The sequence below is a fragment of the Cydia fagiglandana genome, chromosome 6, assembly GCF_963556715.1.
Source record: "Cydia fagiglandana chromosome 6, ilCydFagi1.1, whole genome shotgun sequence".
In the NCBI taxonomy this organism is placed as follows: Eukaryota; Metazoa; Arthropoda; class Insecta; order Lepidoptera; family Tortricidae; genus Cydia; species Cydia fagiglandana.
In genome coordinates, this window is record NC_085937.1 from 8,021,920 (window position 1) to 8,041,485 (window position 19,566).

At 35.7% G+C, this 19,566-nt stretch overlaps 3 protein-coding genes across 4 annotated transcripts in view; 2 read left to right on the plus strand and 1 right to left on the minus strand.

Annotated features, from left to right (window-relative positions):
- The window catches only part of LOC134665102 (GATOR complex protein Iml1), a 43,408-nt gene extending 32,743 nt beyond the window's left edge, over positions 1-10,665 (plus strand). Inside the window, exons 27-28 of the mRNA XM_063521926.1 lie at positions 9,467-9,566; positions 10,399-10,665. Of these exons, the coding sequence (XP_063377996.1) occupies positions 9,467-9,566; positions 10,399-10,602 (304 nt within the window). The 3' untranslated portion in view covers positions 10,603-10,665. The remainder of the gene's footprint in view (positions 1-9,466; positions 9,567-10,398) is intronic.
- Positions 10,666-11,484: 819 nt separating this feature from the next.
- On the minus strand, positions 11,485-14,433 carry LOC134665065 (caspase-1-like). The gene is made up of 2 exons (XM_063521860.1): positions 13,354-14,433; positions 11,485-12,866 (listed from the first exon to the last, which is right to left on the minus strand). Exons 1-2 carry the CDS (start codon positions 14,243-14,245, stop codon positions 12,670-12,672), a joined length of 1,089 nt encoding a protein of 362 aa, XP_063377930.1. The 5' UTR covers positions 14,246-14,433; the 3' UTR covers positions 11,485-12,669.
- A 1,181-nt stretch (positions 14,434-15,614) lies between these two features.
- On the plus strand, positions 15,615-19,198 carry LOC134665573 (uncharacterized). 2 transcript variants are annotated; one of them, XM_063522544.1, is made up of 2 exons: positions 15,615-16,258; positions 16,553-19,198. In XM_063522544.1, the coding sequence occupies exons 1-2, from the start codon at positions 15,874-15,876 to the stop codon at positions 18,556-18,558; spliced, it is 2,391 nt and encodes a 796-aa protein (XP_063378614.1). In that variant the 5' UTR covers positions 15,615-15,873; the 3' UTR covers positions 18,559-19,198. The 2 variants fall into 2 exon arrangements, with proteins under 2 accessions (XP_063378614.1, XP_063378615.1); XM_063522545.1 differs by having other exon boundaries at positions 15,656-16,849; positions 17,485-17,567.
- The last annotated feature ends 368 nt before the right edge of the window (positions 19,199-19,566 follow it).

Consider the following 19,566-nt stretch of genomic DNA (forward strand, 5'->3'; position numbering starts at 1 on the left):
CATTTGTTTGTTTACCGTGCACATAACTATATAAATTAGATGCGGACATTACGTGAAATTAAAATATCTTATTAAGTAAAAATACCTACAGCTGGTCAATCAGATCTTGTCAGTAGAAAGAGGCGGCAAATTTGAAAAATGTAGGCGCGAAGGGATATCGTTCCATAGAAAATTTGAATTTCGCGCCTTTTTTTAGTGACAAGATTTGCTTGACCAGCTATATTTCATTATCTTGACTAATATTGTAATAAAAATGTACAAGATATTCACAACTATTTTTTACTATACATAGTTTGTCAAAGGACTGTCTCATTTCAAACATAGACAGGGAGAATCATCATACTATCTTTGACTTACACTAGTACTAGCACCCAAAAGAAAAGGATGAATATAGTTTTTCGTTTTTATTTACTGACAAATTGGTTTGACCAACTATACCTATTTCTGGTTCCTATTGTCATGTCCTGTCCTATTCAACGTCAATATCATAATATGTATATTATAAACCAACTGATCAATATTACACGGTATACATCCTGAATATACAATAAGGTAAGTGGCCTCACTTACCTTATTGTATATTCCGTGTGGGCCGTATATGCCTATATACAGCCCACCTTAAATTAAAATGTTTTTTTTTTTTAATAAACAGGATATGAAGTATGAGAAACTCACTCAAATAGGTTTCTCATTTATTTAAGTTTCTTCATTATACCAAAATAGTTATAAAAATATTACGATACTCTTGGAAAATATACCTTTTATAAAAGTCCTATTATGGGCCTTATTGAACACTACCAGTGTATTACTTAATCCCGCAAAAAATAATCATTTTGACAGTAGGTAATAACAGATTTTATTGTTTTTAACTTAAGAGTTAGACATATACAAATAACAATATTTGATACTTCATAACAGGAGGATTTATTTATAATAAGTGAAAATAATTATTTTGGGTCTTAATAACTAAAGATATAAAAATTGTCTAGATTACGCGAAAATAGTAGGTAACTAAACATAAATCTTTATTAGTTACAGTACTCTCATCTTTTAACATCTGGGGGCACGGCAGTGCCCCCGCCAAGACGAGAAAAGCGCAAGGGCACTATCTACCTTTTCTCGAAGCGCTTTGTCGTTTTTTGGAACCCTCATAACTTGGGGTTGGATTATACCAGATAAACAAAGTTCTCGGACTTATTAAGCATATCAATTGCATAGCTCTTATACTTTAGATTTTATTCATATCTAAAAACTTCGATTTCGTCACTGACTCACTCACTTGATGATCATCAATACCGAGTACTTCCTGAAGTCCTCTAAGAAGCTGAAATTTGGTATGTAAGATAGTTTTAGTACACAAACAACAAATAAATTAAAAAAAAATTATCCCAAAGGGGATGAAGATGGGGTTTAATTTTGTATGGGAAATCAATAATCGCTGAACCGATTTAGTTGAAATTTGGTATGTAGATAGGTATTGTTATGGGGAAGGATATAGAATAGATTTCAACCTCAAAGTTTACCCTTACGGGGTGAAGGCAGATTTCAACCCCAAAGTTTACCCTTACGGGGTGAAGGGTTTATATGGGGAATCAGTAAAAAGTACATTGTGTAACAGATGCTCCCAGATACTTATTTCAGGATTTTTAATAGTAAATCACCCCCAAACCTTTAAATTATTGGATGGAAGATTGTCATAAACAACTTACAAAAAGAAGTGAAATCCCATCAAAAACATTTTGATGTAAAATGTTGCCCAAACGAAACCATAAGGCTCGCACTGTCAAAAAGTTATCAGATCTCTTGCCAAGCTTCTAACTCTACAAGCCCTCTAACTTTACTAGCTCTACACCAAAAGTGTGTGGCTTGGCCGTTTCGTTTCTACAAGAACTATTGTATGTAAGTATAATACAAAAACCGCCCAAATGCGAGTCGCACTCGCGTTCCAAGGGTTCTGTACATTACACAATTTTTAACAATATATTTTTTTTAGAGAAAAGTGAATAAAATGTCTTTGAAAAACCCGTAGGTATCGGAAAACTAGGTACTTAAGTCCGACTCACGCTTGACTGCACATTTCTAATAGGTTTTCCTGTCATCTATAGGAAGAGAGCTAATATGTGTATTTTTTTCATAATTTTAGACCTAGTAGTTTCGGAGATAAGGGGGGGGGGAATGGTAATATATATATATATATATATATCAAACGAAGGGGCTCATTGTAAGAATCTCAGATATATTTTTTCATAATTTTAAAATAAATAGTTTAGAAGTTATTTAAGAAAATACGCAAAAAATTACCATCCATCCATTATATATATATATATATATATATATATATATATATATATACATATATATATATTTAATTTATTGAACAATAAGCTAAATAAAGTACATTATTATTACAAGACCCATCGTGGGCAAAACCTTGAGGAGGTTTGTATGCTGATGGGGAGTTCGAGAAAATAACATGACAATATACATATCTATCTTATACTAATTAAAATTCTAACAAAATTCTCTTATATTAATTCATATTCTAATTCTCTTATAGTAATTATAACAAGATATAGTTTTTTTTTATTCTATTTATCATTCATCTCAAAAGTGACCCCTTTATTTGAATTTCTATTATTTACTTTACATGTATGTCCTTGGGCTATAGACTTACATGTGTATACCAAATTTCAACTTATTGGTGCAGTAGTTGCGGAGCAAATAGGCTGTGACAGACGGACAGCCAGACACACGAGTGATCCTATAAGGGTTCAGTATTTTTCCTATTGAGGTACAGAACCCTAAAAATAATGAATTTAATAAATTTTTCACCTTATGCCCATGTGGCGGTAGCGAAACAGCCAAGCCACATATTTTGACTAAGGTGTAGAGTTAGTGAAGTTAGGGCTTGTAGAGTTTGAAGCTTGGCTCGACAAGAGATCTGACAACTTTTTGACAGTGCGAGTCTTATGGTTTCGTCTTAGCAACAAAATTTACATGAAAATGTGTTTGGTGGGATATTTTTTTACAGTATAAATATTTATTCGTAACAGTAAGTATTATCTTTTAACATAATTTTTACAGTACATCTGGTGCTACATTACGACCGATGCTATAATAAGCACGTTAAAACACTCCCTTTGACCGTGTTTCAAAATTCGTCACTCGTTGCATAATATCTATTTTTCGCAATTCTATCGTAAAAGAAAAGAAAACTAACGAAGAGGTTTTACGCATACGAGGGCCACACTGAAAGTTTTGCGTAACTTTTGAATAAAATCATTTATAACCATAATAATACATTTATTGCTTCTCAAAATGTTTCCCTTTACATTCTATGCACATATTCACTCGCTCGGACCATTTTTGGAAGCATGAGGCCCAATCACTTGACTGCATGTTTTCGACGTGGTGATGAAACGTAATAACTGCCTTATCCGGGGTCTTAAATGTCAAACCCCAAATTAAATCCTTAATTTTGGGAAATAGATAGAAGTCACAGGGTGCAATGTCTGGATTATAATCCGTATAAGAGACATTTTCCACGTTTTCGTAATTAAAAAATGTTTTTGCCTTTATTGCGGTATCGGTGGACGCATTATTATGACGCAGGAGGATGCGGCTTCTCGGTCGTCTCTCGCGGTCTTTTTCAATGACTGCGGGCACACAAATGGTAGTGTACTACTCAGTATTTAACGTTCTTTTATTATTTAAAAGTACGGTACAAAAAAGTCGCGTTTAAAAAAAACAGACGATCAAAATGTTTGGCAACGCTTTTGGCTTGTTGAACTTCTATGGGCCTCCTGTCACCTTCGAAAGACCCATTGACTGGACTAATGCCTTTTTTCCGGATCGTAGCAGTAAATCCAGGTTTCATCTCCTCTAACGATGTTATATACAGCATTTGAACTTTCTTGCTTATACTTACGCAGCATTTCTCGGCACCAGTCAAAAAGTACCTGTTTTTGGACTGAAGTTAATTCGTGAAGAATCCAAAGACAACAAGGCTTCCCGACTTTTAAATATTCTTGTAAAATCTTTTGTATTTGTCTCATACCTATCCCTAATTGTCCTCAAATTTCGTCATAGGTGATTCGTGGGTTTTCTTCAATGAGTCGTCTCACAGTAGCCACGTTTCCTTGAATGATCGCCGTGGACGGTCGACCTTCACGAAAATCATTATCTAGAATAATACTGTCTCTACTAAATTCACCATACCAACGCCTCACGATGCTCAGATGTGGTGCTTTAATCCCAAAAGCATTTTGAAGGCAAGCACTACACTCTTGCGGAGTAAGCGAACTTTTAAAATCATAACAAAATCATAGCTCTAAAAATATTTTCGCGTTAAAGCCACGTTCAACGCACTGACTTACTTTGACAAGCCATTAAAAACAAAAGACGATCGATTTGTCGCCAACATTTGTCACATTCCATAATCAAAAGCCTGTATTTTTTTTTTAATATACAATTCATAATTTAAATATTTACCAGTGGCCAGTAGTGCAAAACATTCAGTGTGGCCTATGTAGTAGGAGAGAGGAGGAGTTTGTTAAGAACTATAGACAATAGAAGAGGAAGGATGCTTGGGCACCTGATACGACACGACGAATTTATCAAAAATATCATAGAAGGGAAAGTTGAAGCAAACAGGAAGAGGGGAAGACCAAGGAGAGCGTACATGGATCAAATAAAGGAAAAGATCAACGTCGTGTCGTATCGGGCTGTCAAAGAGAAGGCGGAGGACCGCCAAACATGGAAATTGCTCCACCGACAAGAGTCATACTCTTAAATATATGATGATGATCGTAAATACCTACCTATGTATTAACAAAAAAAAGTCACTTGTAATTAGTTACTGCCTTTAAAAAGTATAAGTGCCTCAATGTTATTAGACTTTTTGATTCTTTAAAACGTCTTTAGGTCAATAAAGCAAGTGAAAAATTATTAGAGATAGACCAAGAAAAGTCTGCAGCAATTTTGACAGCCCACGCAGTGCAAGTGTTATTTATAAGTCATAATTTCATAGAAGTTTCTTCAAATCGACCTTATTAATTAGAGATTAAAAATATTGAAAATTATCTTAAAATATTTTAATCTAATATTTCATCTCATACGTTCAATAAGGCCCGGGACTAGACCTTTTTACCTGCACTGACAGTGGGCCTTCTTAGCAACAAGTACAAATTCAGAATAATTGGGAATAATAGGGAGCAACTGCTATTTTTGAATGCTGGGCCTTGTTACCCGCCGGGCCTCATATGCCTGCACCTCACCTACCTTATTTATTTGTTTTACAAGGGGAAAAGTTGTTGATTAACCGCTCGTGCTAATATTGATACCCAAACAAGGGAAACATTTTTTTTTATTAAATAGGAGGCAAACGAGCAGACGGATCATCTGGTGGTTAGCGATTACCGCCGCTCATGGACACCCGCAACACCAGAAGGGTTGCAAGCGCGTTGCCGACCTTTAAGATGGGGGTCTTTGAAGGTTTGAAGGTCGTATCGGACAGTTCATTCCACAGTTTGGCTGTGCGAGGCAGGAAGCACATTCACAAATTCAAACATTCTAAAATTGAACCACGAGCGTAGCGAGTGGTTCGTAAAGTTGAACCTTGAGCGTAGTGAAGGTTTTAAGGGACGAAGGTTAAATAAAATTTTCACCACATCAGCTCGTAAAGGCCCTCTTGATTGTTCGTAACGGATAAGAAAAGTGGCATTTAATTTGATGCAAATTTTGAGTTGTTACCGTAGGTAAATTGGATCAGTTGGTTGGTAATATTGACTTTAAAATGATAAATATTGAATAACATCAGTTTGAAATTGATTTTATGATAAAGTAAATATTATCGGAGATGATCGCTCTTAAAAAATATATGTCGCTAGTCATTTATAACCTAAAAGCGCCAAATTACGCAAAATTATATTGAAATGACACCTGTGTATTGAATTTGAAGAATACTTTAACAAGGGTAGTTATCTGTATGACAATGCACCTAAAATAATTTTCAAATGTATCTATTATTTCTATACTTAACACGATAACGAATTCTACGTAAACGAAACCGCGGGCAATCCCTAGTACATATAGAAATAAATAAGGGAAGGTAAGTTTCCATTAGTGTACTGTGTAAAATAACTATTTACCATTGATAATAATTTTATAAACGCTTTGCGTATTTTTAAGGGCACCGCGCTAACCGCTAGCCCGCGACCGTCGATCGCTGCCTCCTGCCACGGCGCACAGCGCGGCGCGCGCAAACGCCGCGCGTTTGAAATGTAACTTAATATAAGCTCGGAATGCATACTTACGTATCAGTATTTAGTGTCGCCGTGATTTTATATTTCTAATCTTTTGTGTGAGAAGTAAGATCTTTATTATGACCGTGTAATATTAACTCTACAAACTTTAATTCAATATTGGCTATACTGCTTAACGAGAAATCAATATCTAGACAAGCACATTGTCTACATTTCTAACTTTTTACATGTATACTAAGTTGATAGATAATATCGTAATTTTGCAATATCAGCTACTCTAATTCTGTATTTACATAATAATTCCTGTTTTTACGTTCACCAGAAAGCAGCTGTTCCAGATTTCTAAAAACCGAATATTGTGAATAAATTAAAGTGTTATTGAATATGTTAAAGTTTTTTGTAACTTTAATTTTATATTTACATAGTTTAATTTAGCAAAAATTGAAAATTTAAATATGGCCGAACGCTCCACCTAAAATTTTCTAACTTTTTACATGAATGTTATTTAACATGCTTACAATAACATATCAAAAAAGAAAAAACTTTAATGTTATCAAAACCCATTTTTGTTCCACCGCTGGTCTAGAAGTGAAACTGTTATTTCAAAGGCACGATTTTATCTTTTTTATTATGTTTCCATTCCACTATTGTGTCAGTGCTATTTTTGTACGTAGAAATAACAAAAAGATACCTGTGCAGGTATAAAAATAGTTAGGCAATCTGTTGTCAACTTGGCGACCTTTCAGCGAAAACAATTACCTGACTGACAACAGTACTTAAGTATTGCCAGAACAATAACAAACTAGTTCCGACCATCAACGGCCCAATATATGATATATTTTAAGCTTTATTGCAACTACATAAGGTCCACCAATGCCCAGTTAAATGCCAACGCACGTGTTTAAAAATGAAGTCCTTGTCAATTTCACTGCATGCAGTTATTGACTTAACTAGCTGTTGCCCGCGACTTCGTCCGCGTGGAATCTTATCTTCAACATTTTACTTCTTTAGTACCTATAATTTTCATATCCAAGCAATGTTGAAATTAAGTACTTTTCTTTTTTAGCAAGTTGTATGAAGTTTTAAGTCAAGTGGATTTTGATGTTGGTTGCTGAAATTACTTTTCTTGTATTCTCATAATAGGTACCTATGCCCTTATACAAAGATTCAAGTTCAACCCCTTTCTCACCATCTTGGGGGATGATTTTCAAAAATGCTTGAATTAGTTTTCATGTTTTTTAATTTATTACCTTTTTTCCAAAAAGTTAAAGTTCCTAGCTTAAAATTAAATTTACACCCCAAGACGAATTTTCATCCCCTTTTTAGCCCCCTTAGGGATTAAATTTCCAAAAACGTTGCAATTACTTTTTTTTGTAATCGGCTATTATGTCTTTCTAAGAAGTTTCAAAGCATTTGTAATGGATTCAAACATTGAACCCCATTTTAACCCTGTTAGGGGATGAATTTTACAAATCGCTTAAATCACTTTTATTGTCTTCTAATAATATCCCCAAATACAAAGATTCAAATCCCGCGCTCGAAAAAATGCATGATATCCATACAAACTTTCAACCCCGTTTTCACCACCTTAGGGGATGAATTTTCAAAAACGCTGAAATAAGTTTTCTTGTATTTTAATTTTAAACGTTTTTACAAAGTTTCAAGTTCCTTGCTTAAAATAAAATTTGCACCCGCAGACGAACTTCCATCCCCTTTTTAACCCCCTTAGGGGTTGAATTTTCAAAAACGCTGAAATTAGTTTTCTTGTATTTTAATAATATATCTTTTAACGAAGTTTCAAATTCGTAGCTCAAAAGAAAACTTTAACCCCATACAAACTTTCATCCCCTTTTTAACCCTGTTAGGGGATGAATTTTATTTACAAAACGCTGAAATTACTTTTATTGTCTTTTAATAATATTCCCAAATACAAAGATTCAAGTCCCGCGCTCGAAATTTTTTTTGATATCCATACAAACTTTCAACCCCTTTTTCACCACCTTGGGGGATGAATTTTCTAAAACGCTGAAATTGGTTTTCTTGTATTTGAATTTGATACTTTTTTACAAAGTTTCAAGTTCCTAGCTTAAAATAAAATTTGCATCCGAAGACGAACTTTCATCCCCTTTTTAACCCCCTTAGGGGTTGAATTTCCAAAAAATGTTGCAATCACTTTTTTTGTAATCGGCTATTATGCCTTTCTACGAAGTTTCAAAGCATTTGTAATGGATTAAAATTTTCAACCCCTTTTTAACCCTGTTAGGGGATGAATTTTACAAAACGCTGAAATTACTTTTCCTGTCTTCTAATAATATCCCTAAATACAAAGATTCAAGTCCACCACTTGAAAATTTTTTTGATATCCATACAAACTTTCAACCCCTTTTTCACCACCATAGGGGATGAATTTTCAAAAACGCTGAAATTAGTTTTCTTGTATTTTAATAATATATCTTTTTACGAAGTTTCAAATTTCTAGCTTAAAAGAAAACTTTAACCCCATACAAACTTTCATCCCCTTTTTAACCCCCTTAGGGGTTGAATTTCTCAAAATCGCTTCTTATCTCTTGTACGCTTTATAAATGCAATCTGGTGTGCAAATTTCAACTTTCTGGCTTTTGTAGTTTCGGCTCTGCGTTGATGAATCAGTCAGTCAGTCAGTCAGTCAGTCAGGACACTTGCATTTATATATATAGATTACGCGACGCATAAGTATCAAAATGGTGCACATTTTCTCGATGACTTGGGATCTCTCTGGGATTCTGATAAAGGGATAACTAGCGAAGTGTGTGATTTCACAACTCGTTTTTTGTTAGATTTCAACAAAAGGAACTCATTAAAGATGACACTTTGACTAAACATTGCTGTTAATGTTTTAATGTTTATTTGGGCACAAACGGTACAATAATGCTTACAGATATTAATATTATTCAACATATGAACCAGTGAAGTTGCCACTAACTAATTATTAATTCACCTAATATTAGTACACAAAACAACTACCTGTTCTGGTCGTGACCCTGGCTCGTGATAAAACGAGGAAGAAAAAGATATTAGAGTAGTGCTTGTGACAAAAATGGCTAATATTATTTTTAACAAGCCACTACCAACGACTTCGTAGAATTTGCCTATGCGCTTATCACAGGCATAAAGTATGTCATTCAATGCACATTTATTCTAAAATGTATTCCATTTGTTATCAGGTATCCTGTGCATTTAGAAGCGGCGCCCAGCCCGCACGAGGCCTACATAACGCGGCACGTCAGCGGCAAAAACAAAGATGACTACGACAATAGTCGACGAGTAAGTTTGGTTACCTTTTCCCAAATAAGTGCTACAATAAGTTTATTTTATTTATCCTCCTTGGCACGGCTCACTTGGGTGACTAGAGTCTGCTCAACAACCTGATTCCAAGAATTGACATGTGCATTGGTGTGTACGAAAGCGACTGCCATCTGACCTTCCAATCCAAAGGAGAAACTGTGCACTAGTCCGGTTTCCAAATATTTTGTTAATAAAATTAATAAAAAAATAAAATGAGAATGGGTAGAATTATGAAAATAAAAATAATTAAACTAATTAACATTGGAAGAGGGAAGTGTGCTACAATAGAAGTTCATTTTCATGCGCTAGCCCAAATTGGCCTTATCAATAGAGTGGTACATTAACGGCAACAAAATGGAGACGCATTTATTTTATCGCTCGCCTTATCAGTGCAAAGTGTAGTTACCAACTTTGTAGATCTGTGTACTGCACTGCCATCGATAATATGCCCATAAGGCCAATTAGGCCCATAAACGTCACATCTACGCAGCCGAAACCACCGAAACTAACCGAGCCTCTTTCGAAAAACTGATGTGCAATATAAGCCCGGGTACCTACTTTAGTTAAGGTTGACTACTCTGTCACGGAAAATTTCAAAAAGCATAAATGTCATCTCTCTAGTTGTTACGCAAGCTGTCTCACATAAGATAAATTTGTATTTTCAACTACTCCAATGTTATTCTATAACTATAACCACATACGTAATTTTATATCCACTGGAATGCTAATTTGCTTGTTGCCAAAACGTAAATAACTTCCCACCCACGTCGCAAAATATACTGATGATTACAAATCCAATATTTATTTTCAGATGGGATTCCTATGGTCCTGGAATCACATGATATCGAAGAAGTGGAAATGGTCGCAGTACCCGGCGACCGGAGACGAAGCCTTTCAAACGCGCATGCTGCGAGACTTCAAACACTTTTGTGCCAACCAGGAGCAGCGCCTTAGCCAGTTTTGGGATCAGTGCTGGGCGCTTCAAGAGAAAGCCCACGGAATTGACTTAGAATAATTATTTTTAATATTGAAACCAAAAATATTTAACTATTAAATATAAGCATTTTTTACGATACAATGTCGTTTTATTATCATTCAATAACTTAGAGGATATAACCAACGGAGACACCATGTCTATAATTTTCGGTACAAAATAGTCTGCCGTTTTTTGCGCGGGGGAGAGGCACATCAAATGTATAGGAACGTCATGTCAGATAAACGTCAGTCCATACATGTGGTTGACCATTGGCCGCCTATTTTCGACAGAGGGGAACGCCTGTTAATGGCCACTCCGTTTGGTTATATTCTCTAAGTTCAATAACCTACTAGTTAGGTTGTAGTTAGTTCGCACTTCAACTAATGCTTGCTCGATTGAAAACCGTTTCTAAGCTTTACCAAAAAAGTACCTAGGCAATTCCCGCCTTAAAAAAAAGCTAGAGCATGTGTAGTTTATTTCGAGCCCCAGATTAATCAAACGCCACACTATGAAGCGCTTAGAAAGAGCGCGAGGTCACCATTAATTCTTACTTGTAAAATGTTACGACGTTAAAATAATTGATTTGTACACCTTATAGTTAACCAGTTCATGTTCATATAAGGTTGGTTTACGATTTATGATATTCCACATTTTGCTTAGTGAGAGAGTGAGACGTCATGCATATTGGACAGGTGGATTAACTCATTATTAGTAAATATTTTTAATTTACACGAGTAACAGGGATAAACGTGGACCCAACTGAAACAAGCGGTCGCGTTCTCATGCTAAATTATTCAGTATGGGAGCGCCCATGAGTACCGTGACCGTGATATGCTTCATCTTGTAGTCAATGAGATCTGTGTTTCTGTTTCGACTACTTCTTTAGGTAGGTACCTACTTTGCTGCATATTCAAACAAACATTCATGGAAGAAAAGTTTATTGCTTAATAAACCTTACACAATTAGTATAAAAATAGTTTCACTAACAAACTCCGTTATTATGCTCTTGTTAAAATCCCTATGAGGAAATGGTGCGTTTTAAAAAGTTTTTATGATCATTACATAACTACGAAATATTAAAGTGTCTTTAAAGGCACGTACAAAAAGAATGCATATATATCACACATAGCATATCATTACAATTATTTTCCTCGCAGGTATTTTGAATACTTTTTATCACATTCTAAACATTATCAGTTCAATTCATATCACATACACCAGTCCAACATTGAGCATATTTCTGAACATTTCCAAATTTCTACTAAAATACTTACGTAATTTTGATCTATTTTTCTCCTTAACATCATTGGTATGATACTTTGATATGAATACATGAAATATTATACTATACTACTAAAATGGCAGAAGAATTCTTAAATTTAAAAAGATCATTTCAAGGAATATTGTATAAAATATACTAAAACAAAATTGACAAGACTTCATCAAATACAACAAACTCATATTCACTATTTTGTTCATGGAATCAAGGTACCTATGCAATGAAAAATAAAAATAACTTAAAAACTATTACTTCAATACAATAAAATAAAATTAAGCTCATACAGTTATGGACTAAGTAAAACTAAATCAAATGGAAACAAAAATCTGGCAAAATTACATGACAAGTGGCTGTTTCAAAATTCACAACTAGCACACAATTAAATTCTATGAGGTTTATTGAAGTTACTAACTTATCAGGGGCAAGGCTTTAGAAAGTCGACTTTCATTGGCTTTACTACTTTGAGATACTTCTAGGCCAAATTAACATAGGTTGTATGCCCCGCCACTGCTATATTTTAGTATTATTGTGAATAAAACTCACAGGTAACACTAAATTTAACTAAACATTTCCTATATTAACAAAAACATAACATAACTAATATGGAGAAACAAATTAGGTAGGTGTTAATGTTGCATTGTTAATTATAATAATTTTCATTAAACATATAGCCCATGAGAAAATAAATTACCCATTATAGGTAAATATATTAATGCACCTAATTAAATCATTATCTTATTAAAAAATATTACTGTATGTAAAGAAATTGTTACTGTCTATAAAAATATCAGATCAATTAATTCAGAGCATTTTGAGTACTGCGGATGTCATGATTGTGCATCAAAGCATTTCAAGCAGGTAAATAACAAAGTAATAATTACCATTATAACTATGATAAATGCACCAAGTAATAAAAACTTCCTTTGCCACAGGCCTGGGAAGGAAATTTGAGATGTAGGTAACAGGGTGGTGGTAGGATCTAAGCTACCCATGTGTGTAATTATTTTAGGAGGCCCCACATAATCTGCAATTATAAATACATAAGTATTATCCTACTTTGTGCTCATTATTGTGACCATTTATTATATAGCCAAGAGGAAAATTAATATAAGTAATTAGTAGATGGTAATAATTAGCTTACCATATACAAAGGTTTATCAAGTTTTGATATAATTGAATGTATATTCACTAGGCATATTTATATGTATATATATAACATATATACTACAGTAATAATGTATCAAAAATCTCTTGTAAGTACATTAATCTAATAATCATTATGAATTTCTAGCTGCTTTATAATCTCCAACAGCAACCACTTTCAACTAGGTATTCAAATAAGATTTGTTCATACATTTACGCTCGCACCTCTTCAGAGATCACAGAAAATGCAGAATTACATAAAACACAAAATTAATCTAAAAAACAAAAAATAATGGAACTAAGATTGTTTTAATCTTGATAAATCAGTAGAAAATCAAGCAAATGCAGAAACAAAACTTATTTCTTACTGCCAAATACAAGGAGTCTGGTCAGCATACTGGTGATGCATGGCACCTGCTTCTGTTGGTGCATAGTTGGCATGTCCGGAGTGTTCGACTCATAGTCAAGAGCCACTTTTTGACAAACAAATGTTAGCAGTGTCAGAATGTCTCTATCAGTTCCAGCATACCGCAGCTCCTCGCACAGCGCTTGCATGAACCAGGACCCACGGGTAGTGTTGCGCCAAGAAAAGTAGCCAGGCACAGTAGAAAACACAATCAGAAAATCAGCATGAATAGGGATTCTGTAGGTTGAACTCGACAAGCCGTCAGTTTCAGTGCGATTAGAGGTTGCTAAAGTAATTCCTCCATCAAGCTTATCTCCTTGACAAGCTTGGATAAAGAACAACTTTGGTTTACCAGCCAATGATGGGCATTTATCAGCCGTGAAGTAGTACCATAAGTTGTCTGGCTTGTAGTGAGTATCCTTAGCGTACAGCATACCAAGTTCGCCATGACTCAGCACTGCAATAAGCAGGCAATCATTATCGGTGTGATCCATTCCAGCAAGGTCTTGTATGTACCTATTGATGTCTTCAGATTTCAGATTGTGGCAAACCGTGACTCTAAAGCCAAGGGCCTTGAGCACCTTGCTCAAATTATCGCTGTCGACGTTCGTTCCCGTGCGCGATTTGAGGCTATGAATATCAAAATGCTCGTGGTTGAAGATAATGGCCATGCCGCGGTTTTTGTGGTTCATGTTATAATATGCGGCATTCCTATCGACAGGCATTTTTGCCACTTGCCGTATGTGTGAGGAGTCGCTGCTTCCCCACGCGTCGCCTTCATCTCCTCCGCCGTTCTCCCTTTGTTCGTCTCCGTTACTACCATTACCATTGTTTTCTGGTTTTGGCTCCGACATCGTAGTTTTCTTGACGATTACAAATAAACTAACGCACTTGAATGTCCCAGCACACAGTAAACGCTTTAATGTGCACAATAGATTGATGAAATTTGAAGTTAATACACAAGTTTTGAAAATCACCACCACAAGGTGACGACACAAACAACTTTATGAAAAGCAAATCAGTTTTGATGGCCAGTGTTGTCACTATCACAAAAATGACATTGCGTCTTCGCAGGTGTTATCGCTTGAAAAAAAAAATATTGATGTGGTTAAAGAGCGGTATGAGAGCGGTTAACTCATGGTATGACCATTATAAAAATAAAAAATTCGTGAAGTATGGTCAGCAGCATAAATTTTAAGGCTTATTCTTAAGCCACTAAGGCTTAATGATGTTGATGATGAAATTATGTGCTCTGCGTCTGTTCTGTTGTAAAAGAGAGGAGCAACTAAAGCTTATAACAGTTGTAACTGTTTAAAGTTATATATTATACTAGTGACGCGCTCCGGCTTCGCACGGGTTACACAAAACCTTAGGTAATAAAATATACTTGTAACCGTCTTCGTTATTATAGTTCGTTTTTTTAGCATTAGAAAGAACTTGCAAGACGGTAAGCGATCTTGACATGTCTTTTAATTGAAAAACGCTTTTTTAAAATCAAAAACTATTACTTATGAAAGCAAAAGAATATAAATGATCGTATTAGATTCATAATTGTTACATATTTGTCGTAATTTATTTTTAAAATGTGTTTTTCAATTAAAAGACACATCAAGATTGTTTACCTAATTTGTAATGCTAAAAAAAAACGAACTATAGAACAACATAGGTATAAAATGATATAATTAAAAGCTAACAGCAATCCAGAACATACATAAATTATATCTTATGTAGGTACTTCTTATGAATTAGCCTGTTAGCAACATTGAAATAAGAACTATAAGTTCTAAATTTAAAATATTAAAAATAATGTTATTTAGTTGCCATAGCGGCACTTCTTTAATTTTCTTCAAGATATGGTCACCCGCTTCATATGGTCCTTCTATGGAGAAAATCAGCGCCGAAGATGGAATCACGCAATAAACTACATTGAAGGTCAGAAATCATTCTTTATCACGCCGACTTATTGAAGTCCTGAGCGGCGCATTATAAATGATAAAGAGTGCAATATTAAATTTTTCTCGCCAACGGCGCAATAACAGAAGAATGAAATAATTATCGTTTTTTCTTTCGCCGTCTTGCAAAGCCGAGCGGCGCAATACGAAGAAAAACGCAAGATTCATATAAAACGCTATGAAGCACCAACTACCGCTCAGTGCGTGCAAGAAACATTCGTCTCGTGTAGTCAACGTGCAACCTGAACGCATCCCTTCGTGCTCGTGCGGGCGGCAGCATTGCGCAATCCTCGAGTTCCTCGACCAATCGCAGCGCCGTACGTGAACGCCGAGAAAACGCAACACCGCGATTCAACACAGCGATAAAGCGACGACGCCATTAATCCGTTTCTTGTTTGAACAATTCAATTTATTTACCGTCTTAGTAAATTACTTGTGACTCGTGTATTGGTGTATAAAAGTAGTGTAGCATTGTTTAGTGCTTATAAAGTGTAGTGATTGTTTAAAGCATTTTATACAGAATTGTAAAAATGTCAGACACCGAACAGAAAGAGGCAATAGCAGCCCGTGGTCGCGCCAAGGGGTCAATTACACGTTTAAAAAACAGCTTTGACCGAGAAGCGCTCATAAATTCGCCGATAGAGTTAGTGCTAGCAAAGAAAACTAGGCTTCTAGAGGCCTTTCGTGAATATGAGCGCCTCACTAGCAAGGTTGCCTCGCTTTTTTCCTCCCCACCAGCTACTCTCGCCACCGATGATGAGGAGGTTGAAGACAACTATATTTTATTGTTAGCACAGCTAGAAAGTATAATAAATGTCATCCGCCTGAGAGACAACCCTCCTCAAGCGAGCCCTAGCGTAAGTGTCAAGTCGGAGAACCTCAAGCTGCCTCGAGTCGTCATAAAAACATTCACAGGTAAATACACAGAATATTACGAATTTACAAACATGTTCACAGCTATGATCGACAAGTGTACTTCCTTTTCAGCGGTGCAGAAGCTGTATTATCTTAAAGGTTTTTTAAGTGATGAACCGCTCGATTTAATAAAAAATCTGCCATTAGAAGACAACAGCTACCCAGAAGCACTGCGCTTACTGAAGGAACGATACGATAATAAAGTTCGAATTACGCAAGAACATGTTAATGCACTACTAGATATGCCTACAATCACGCGATCTAATGTCACTAATTTACGAAATTTTATTTCAGTTGTCAAACAGCATCTTGCTGCTCTGCAAAACCTGGGTGAGCCGGTAGATAAGTGGGATGCCATAATCATTTGCATCCTATCTAAGAAGATTGACCTGCCTACCTACAGAGCATTTCAACTGGAGCGAGATAAGAATGTGTCGCCCACGGTAAAGGAATTCCTAGGATATGTTGAAAAACGTGCCCTAGCATTTGAAAACACTGACGTGAAGGGGCCTTCGCAGAGCTTTGTCAGCCGTCCTGAGGCTGCACAAGCAAAGCTGTCAGCGCATCAGCCTCAACGGCAATGTTTATACTGTAAGTGTGCACACAGATTATATAATTGCCCGAGTTTTAATTTAGCTTCCATTCATAAACGCATGGAGTTCGCTTCAACAAACAACTTGTGTAAGATTTGTTTGTCGCAACATAAGCGCAAATGCAAATTTCATTTTCGGTGTAAGGTGTGCAAGCTACAGCACAATAGCTTATTGCATCAAGACAAGCCTACTCCTTCTGTAACTTTGTCTGCAACAAGGAATAGGGCCCATAATATAGTTTTGCCTTCTGCTCGTGTCAAGCTGATTACTAAGTCAGGGCGAGTAATATATTGCAAGGCATTGTTAGATGGTTGCTCACAGGCATCGTTCATTACACAGAAGATTGTGGATAAATTGGGATTACCGATGCAAAATACTAGTTCTAAAATAACTGGTATCAATAATGCCAAGCATGCGATTGACAAATGTATAAACCTTGATGTGCATTCTGCTGTTTATCCATTCAAAATAAATGTCAATTGCAAGGTTGTTGATAAAATAACAACGAAATTGCCACAGATTCCTATTAACAAGTCGCACATTACATTGCCTACTAACTGCAAACTAGCCGATGAGAATTTTAATAAGCATGGTGATGTGGATTTGCTGCTAGATGCTGGTGTCTTCTTTCAGATTCTTCTGACGCAGACGAAGAATAATGGAGACCAAGCAACCAAACAGCCTATCGTGACTGCGGGCACTCCAAGTACTTCCGCACCGAGCCTTACAACCTCGAGTGCTGCAGCTTCGAGTACTTCAATAGCATGCGCCGCTACGCCACAAGGTCCGACACTAGTGCAGACATCATTTGGCGTGATCATCGGTGGTCGACTGCAGCTGCCTGCAAGAAAAAAGTCCAAGCAGGTAATATCTTTGCTTTGTACGGAATGCAATGAATATCAAAGCGACCTGTCAAGTGCTTTTGGGGAAACTAAAAAGGTGACTGAAATTTTCCTAGATAAAATACCAGAGCAAGACTATTGCGAAAAACCTTTTAGGGAATCTACAAAGCTAGCAGATAATAAATATGAGGTCTCACAGCCCAATAAGTTCCCTTTAGAGCAAGAAGTCAACTCTGAGTTAGGAAAAACTTCTCACCTGGCACTCAATGGATTTCTCAATCTAGAAAAGAGGTTGCATGTGCCACAGAATCAAACTCTTTTCACAAAATATCATGATGGGCATGGGCAATTAATCCTCCATAATGAAGATTGTATATTTTCAGAATATTCACCTCTGCCCACCGAGTTACCTGAACTGAAAGCTGATCATACCAGTGCTCTGTGCCTTACAACCACAGTGCACAACCCTGATCTCTTTGAAATAATAAAAAAGTTCTCTACTATAGCAAAAATGACTTGTGTTCTTGCATATATCCTTAGGTTTTGCAATAATGTCAAACCAACTTCTCAGAACCTTAAGGACTTAACTATAGTCAAACATGAGAAAGCTCAATTCCTTTCAAATGATTTAAGGATGCTGCAATCTGACAAGCAACTTAAAGGTAATTTAAATCTGCTAACTCCCTTCCTTGATGGCGAAGGCATTATACGAGTTGGTGGTCGATTGCAAAACGCGTCGCTTCCTTATGCCGCACAGCATCCGGCAATATTGCCAAAACAGTCACCTATAACAAACTTGCTTGCAAGAAATGAGCATATATGTTTACTAGATGCAAGACAAAATGTAATCTTATGTTATTCATGACAAAGGCACTGTGTAATAGACCACTGTAAAAAAGGTTATACATAAATGTGCAATGTGTTTCAGACTGAATGCCGTTGCCACAACTCAGCTGATGTGCTTCATGTCTACAGACGGTTCGGCGAGGCATTATGCGAGTTCGGTATTCGTAGTTTAATTGTAATGCGTAGTGACAATTCACCTCCTCTCGAGTGGCTCATGGCGAGGGTAAATAACTTGTTCCCGGGGAAGAACTGCATAGTACGCGCAGTTGAGCGACCCTTGGAAAAGCGGTCATATTCACAAAGGTCTATTACAAAAATATGTGTACTCCCAATAACTTAACAATAATTACATAAAATGTGTTAGTTTAATGTGTCTAAAATGCCTATTGTAAAGGTAGCGGCAACATACTTGCCATCATAAAGGAATTACGGTTCAAAATAGAATGACTACAAAGGAATGTCAAATGGTTAATTCTTAAATTCTGTAAACAAAGAGCTTTTGTTTATATATGTTAACATTTGTGTTGATTACCAGATCATCAGTTGTTTTCTTTAAAATGTAAGTTATATTAATTTAACTGTAATTGTTAAATGTTGCTCATATTAACATAGGTACCTACTTATTTAATTTCATATGATTCTCGTGGGGGAATAATGTTAGCAACATTGAAATAAGAACTATAAGTTCTAAATTTAAAATATTAATAATGTTATTTAGTTGCCATAGCGGCACTTCTTTAATTTTCTTTCCTGTGACAATGCATATTTTGTGTGGTTTCTGAAATAAACTATTTTTTCCTAAAAGATTCTTTAATAATATACAGTCCACTCATGCTCTACTACCTACTGAAGCCAAGACCGCTTCATAGCCTTATAAAAGTTTCGGTTAATAATGCCTATGTGCATCACGCAATAAAACCTAAACCATTCAAAGTAACGAATTTTTTGAAAATAATGTTTCATACATATATTATAATAACTGATATATACACGTACCTAAGCAATGATGAGTGCTTTCTAAATAAAA